This window comes from Marmota marmota, unplaced genomic scaffold (genome assembly GCF_001458135.2).
Source record: "Marmota marmota marmota unplaced genomic scaffold, marMar, whole genome shotgun sequence".
In the NCBI taxonomy this organism is placed as follows: domain Eukaryota; kingdom Metazoa; phylum Chordata; class Mammalia; order Rodentia; family Sciuridae; genus Marmota; species Marmota marmota.
This window is the reverse complement of record NW_026000185.1, coordinates 6601180-6606153: the sequence shown is the minus strand read 5'-3', so window position 1 is coordinate 6606153 and position 4974 is coordinate 6601180. Positions and strand designations below refer to the sequence as shown.

Here is a 4974-nt window from a genome sequence, read left to right as displayed (position 1 = left end):
CCCCGGGGGCAAGCCGGGCGGGGTGGGCCTGTCTCGTTCAACACAGCCACAGGTCCGTCTGACCATCCCAGGGCCATGCGGCCACCGGACCCTCCCGTCTCGCGTGGTGGGTGGAGAGAACGCGAGACTCGAGAGCTGGCCATGGCAAGGGAGCCTGCGCCTATGGGGCAGCCACATGTGCGGAGCCAGCCTGCTCAGCCGCCGCTGGGTGCTCACTGCCGCCCACTGCTTTGAAACGTGAGTCGGGGAGAGAGCTGGGGGCGGGTGGGAAGTGACCGTGGCCAGTGCCACACTTGAGCACCCATTTCAGGTGTATGCAGCCCAAGGCTCTTGTACTGAGCTCAAGGCTCTGCTGCAGCTGGTTGTACCCACCTGAGTTTCTGTGGGTGCCCCTGGAGGGAACCTTTTTCAGTTTCCTCCAGAATGTTCTTCCATTGCATTCCCATGCACCGTTGAGTGTATTGCTCACCCTTTTCTTTCTCTCTCCCCTTTCTTTTCCTACCACCCTCCACCTACCTTGCAGATGTATACCTCAGGAGTCGGGGGCTAAGGGGTGGGGCAGGTGCTGGCCAAGCAGCCTGACCTGTGGAGCTGTCTCCAGAGCAGCGGTTTGACTCAATCCTGCCCAGCACCCACACCACTACCCACATCTGTTCAGTTCTTTTGGGCTACATAGGGGTTCATGTCATTAGGACAGCTCTTGGAGGTGACAAGACCACTGGAGGGAGCCACTGTCCTCAGAGTGCCCAAAAGTGAGGGCTTTGGTTGTGTCTGTCTTGAGGGCCCATCAGAGGGACTTGCTAATGGTGTTTGGGATGAGCAGGTGGTAGTGGCCCCGCAGTGTCCCATCAGGAAGGGGTGTAGGTGTACTCAGGTGGCCCGCTCTCTTCTCCCCCACCAGTTCTCTTGATCCCTTTGAGTGGACGGTCCAGTTTGGGGAGCTGACTTCTAGGCCAGGTATCTGGAACCTGCAAGCCTACTACAATCGTTACCAAGTGGAAGATATCTATCTGAACCCCCAATTCAAGGGGAAGGCACCCTATGACATTGCCCTGCTAAGGTTGGACTCCTCTGTCAAGTACACAAACCTTATCCAGCCTATTTGCATCGTTCCCTCCGCGTTGGAATTCGAGAACCGGACTGACTGCTGGGTGACCGGCTGGGGGGACATCAGAGAGGGTGAAGGTGAGGCTGGGGATAGGTGGGTCTGGGAGAAGGTACTACTCATCCCATTTAGCCACCAAGCTCAGCTGCCCCTCTCTGGACTTGGGCACCTGCTCAGCATTCTCTGCTCAGAGGCTTCTCTCCTCTTGCTCCCACTGCAAGGGCAGGAAGACAGGCTCATCCCCTTCCCTTGCAGACACCATGTGAGCCAGAAGGAAGGGGTGCAGAGGAGGCCGGCTTGGCCAGCCTGAGAGATGGGGGTCCTGAGGGTGTGGAGAAGAACCTCAGCCTTGCTTTATTCATGTGTCTTCCCACTTCCTCAGCCAGCCCACCACTGAGCCTCAGTGTGCCTTCTGCAGCCACCCCAGTTCCACTTGCCTGTCCCAGAGAGCTGAGCCCTTTCTTCTCAAAATTTCCAAGCCACAGGGTGTGGCCAGCACAGCTGCTCAGTAGGTTGAGGCAGGAGGATCTCAAGTTCAAGGCCAACCTGGGCAACTTAGTGAGACTGTCTTAAAATGAAAAAAAAAAATTAAGAGACTGAGAGAGATTTTTTAATATTTATTTTTTAGTTTTCGGCGGACACAACATCTTTGTTTGTATGTGGTGCTGAGGATCGAGCTCTTAACCTCAGGGTAGCTCTGAGGTTTAACAGGGTTAGCACCCAAGCTCTTAGAAGTGTCCAATGTAGAAGAAGCACTATCTGTGTGTCAGCTCTTGTCATCCTTTACAGGGTCCTGTGGTAACTGGACCCAGACAGGAATTGGGTTCACATCAGGCTCTGACACTTCTCTGGTGCCTTTCTGGAGGTGACTTTTCCCCTGACCTGTTCTTTATCTGGGAGTGGGTCTTGATGCCCCACCATCCCAGAGGTGATGAAGGAACCTTGAAAGCACATGGTTCAAGCCTTGGAGGTGCCCCGGGTGTCATCAAGGAGAGAGCATCAATGGATGGCTCCCACCCTGTCTGGCATCTGGATGCTGCAGCAGGGCTTTGTTAATCATAAAACCATTTCAGCCATCTTAACCCCTCCCCTTATGCTTATTTTGACTGAGGAATCACCCCACTGCCTCAGGCAGGAGCTTTGTGTACATTCTACAGTGAGAGAAACTGAGTGTTGGCAGAGTGCTAACAGCCTGTACTTCCACTGGTCCCTCTTCCTTCCTTCCTTCTTCCTTCCTTCCTTCCTTTCTTCCTTTTCTTTATTTATTTTTTGGTACCAGAGATTGAAGACACAGATGATAAACCACCAAGCAACATCCCCAGCCCTTTTTTAAAAAAATTTTTAAGATGTTGATGGATCTTTATTTTATTCATTTATTTATATGTGGTGCTGAGAATTGAACCCAGTGCCTCACACATGCTAGGGAAGCGCTCTACCGCTGAGCCACAACCCCAGCCTGCTCCCAGATATAATATTTTATTTAGAGACAGGGTCTCACTGAGTTGCTTAGGGCCTTGCTAAATTGATGAGGCTTGGTTTGAACTTGTGATCCTCCTGCCTTAGCCTCCTAAGCCCCTGGGATTACAGGGGTGCATCACTGCACCTGTCTCCACAGGTCCCTCTTTGATATTGTTCTTTTGTGTGTTGCAGGGGTTGCTGGGGATTCAATCCAGGGCCTGGAACATGCACTCTACCACTGAGCTACACCCTAGCCTTCTTCTGTAACTTGTTGATTGTTCCTGAGTACAGGGCTGGAGCCCAGGCCCAGCAAGAGACAGTTGCAGGCATTGTTGGTGCCCAGGGTCACCCCTATCCAACAGCCTATGATGTCTCTCCTCAACCCCAGCAGAGAATTAAGTTGCCTGTTTCTCTGTCCCCTGTCCCCCACAGATCTGCCATCTCCTTACACCCTCCAGGAAGTGCAGGTCTCCATCATCAACACCACCATCTGTAACCACTTGTACCAAATGTCAGACTTCCGCTATAGCATCTGGGGAGACATGGTTTGTGCCGGACAGCTCGAAGGAGGCAAGGATTCCTGCTTCGTGAGTGTCACCCCAGCCCACCATGATCTTCTGCAACTATTATCCCACTTTTCCCAGCCCCAGGCCAAACATCAGCTTGTTACCCTATACCTCATTTGATCTCATGCTAATCCTGGGAGGTAGAGACTGTCCCACTTTGTAGATGCAGAAACTGAGGCTCTGTCCCTCCTGGGGAAAAGACAGTAGAACTCATACCCAGTCTCCTGGCTCCACAGCCACCCCTGCTCCCCCAGCCTCTCTGCAGGCCCCACCTACCCTGCCCAGGGCTGGGCTCACCCAGGCTTCTCCCCAGGGTGACTCAGGAGGACCCTTAGTCTGCGAACTGGAAGGGCTCTGGTATCAGATTGGAATTGTGAGCTGGGGAGTGGGCTGTGGTCGACCCAACCGGCCTGGAGTCTACACCAACGTTAGTCAGCACTTTGACTGGATCCGGATGCTGATAGCCCGCAATGGCATGCCCAGGCCTGACCCCTCCCCTGCACTGCTGTTCCTTACTCTGCTCTGGGTTCCCAGGCTCCTGGGACCAGTCTAAATGAACCTGACCTTCGAGGGTTGGAACCTTCTGCTAGTTAAAGCTTTGGTCCTCTTCTGTTCTATTGGCTAGTAAACACATTCAGCATTCTTCCAGACTTGGTGGCTTCCTTGACAGTTTCCTCCTGTTCACCCCTGTCCAGTTCAGCCCAAGACCTGTCCCCAACTAACCAAAAGCTCGGCTAATGCAAACAGCAGAACCCTCTCCATTTAGTTCAATCAGATAATTTACAAGAGGGGTGTAGTTGTAAGGTGTCTGGGGGCTGGGAAGAGTGGGGGTGCAGGTGCTGGAGAGCATCCCAGTGTACACCATCATGTAAATGTCAGTCACTCTTTGTGTTACTCTGGTCCCCTAAAAGCCAAACTAGGACCAGGCCTTTGGTGCAGGTGAGGAAGTTGGGAAACTGAGGCAGGGAAGTACTGAGTTTATACAAACAGTTTCTCATTGTGGGTAATCTCAGCACTGGTTCACTGAGGACAAGGACAGCAGGGTTGGCATTCCTCCTGACCCCCAAGGCACGGGTGATCCCAAGGCATGGGATTCTCCAGAGCAGGAGCTGACTCCAGCTGAGGCTGTCAATCTGGGCTTCACCAGTTGCAGCATCAGCAGGAAGTGGTGGGGGTGGGCCAGTGGGAAGGCACCCACCACCCTATCTGCATCCGAAGGCCCTCCTTAGTATGGCCAAGAGACCTGCTCACCAGGGCAGCTTTGGTGGGGGGTCTCTAGCCTATTCAAGCAGAGTGGGTCTTGCAAGATCCCAAATGCTGTGAGAACAGAAGATGAAGATGCTGTGGCCAGATTCCTCTCTCCTGGTGCCACCCACAGCCCCACTTCCTGGAAAATACACACCCTGAAGCTCCTCTCAGGTGTGAGCCTGGGAGGAAAGCTAGAGAGGGCTTCTGACTCCCTACTCTGGGGGTAAGCTGCAAAGGATGTACTGCCCTCTCTACACCGTGGCCTGGTCTCCTCTCCCCCGTCTTGCGGTTCCCATAGAGAGATTAAAAACCCTTGTGGACAAGTTCCGTCAGCACTGAGCCCCACCGGCAGCCTCCTGTCCCAGCACTCCTGCGCCCTTACAGAGCCGCCACTCTCCTCCAGGCCCCCCTGGCTGCTCCACCCGCACTGGCTGCGGGTCTTGTGTGTCCGCCCAGCCTGGCCTCAGCAGGCGCCCGTTCTCCGTCTAGATCGCCCAGGCAGCCTCGGTGCAGCCTGCGCCCGCCTGCTGCTGGACCTGCTCCTACCGCACTTAACACCTCTGTCCCTTCATGCCCAATGCCTCGCGGGATGTGTTC

The 4974-nt window shown here is 54.2% G+C and overlaps 1 protein-coding gene across 1 annotated transcript in view; it reads left to right on the top strand.

Moving 5' to 3' along the window:
• LOC107146497 (testisin-like) overlaps nucleotides 1-3682 on the top strand; it is a 7497-nt gene extending 3815 nt beyond the window's left edge. Inside the window, exons 3-6 of the mRNA XM_048790058.1 lie at nucleotides 72-237; nucleotides 875-1185; nucleotides 2996-3150; nucleotides 3443-3682. Of these exons, the coding sequence (XP_048646015.1) occupies nucleotides 72-237; nucleotides 875-1185; nucleotides 2996-3150; nucleotides 3443-3682 (872 nt within the window). The remainder of the gene's footprint in view (nucleotides 1-71; nucleotides 238-874; nucleotides 1186-2995; nucleotides 3151-3442) is intronic.
• Nucleotides 3683-4974: the final 1292 nt, after the last annotated feature.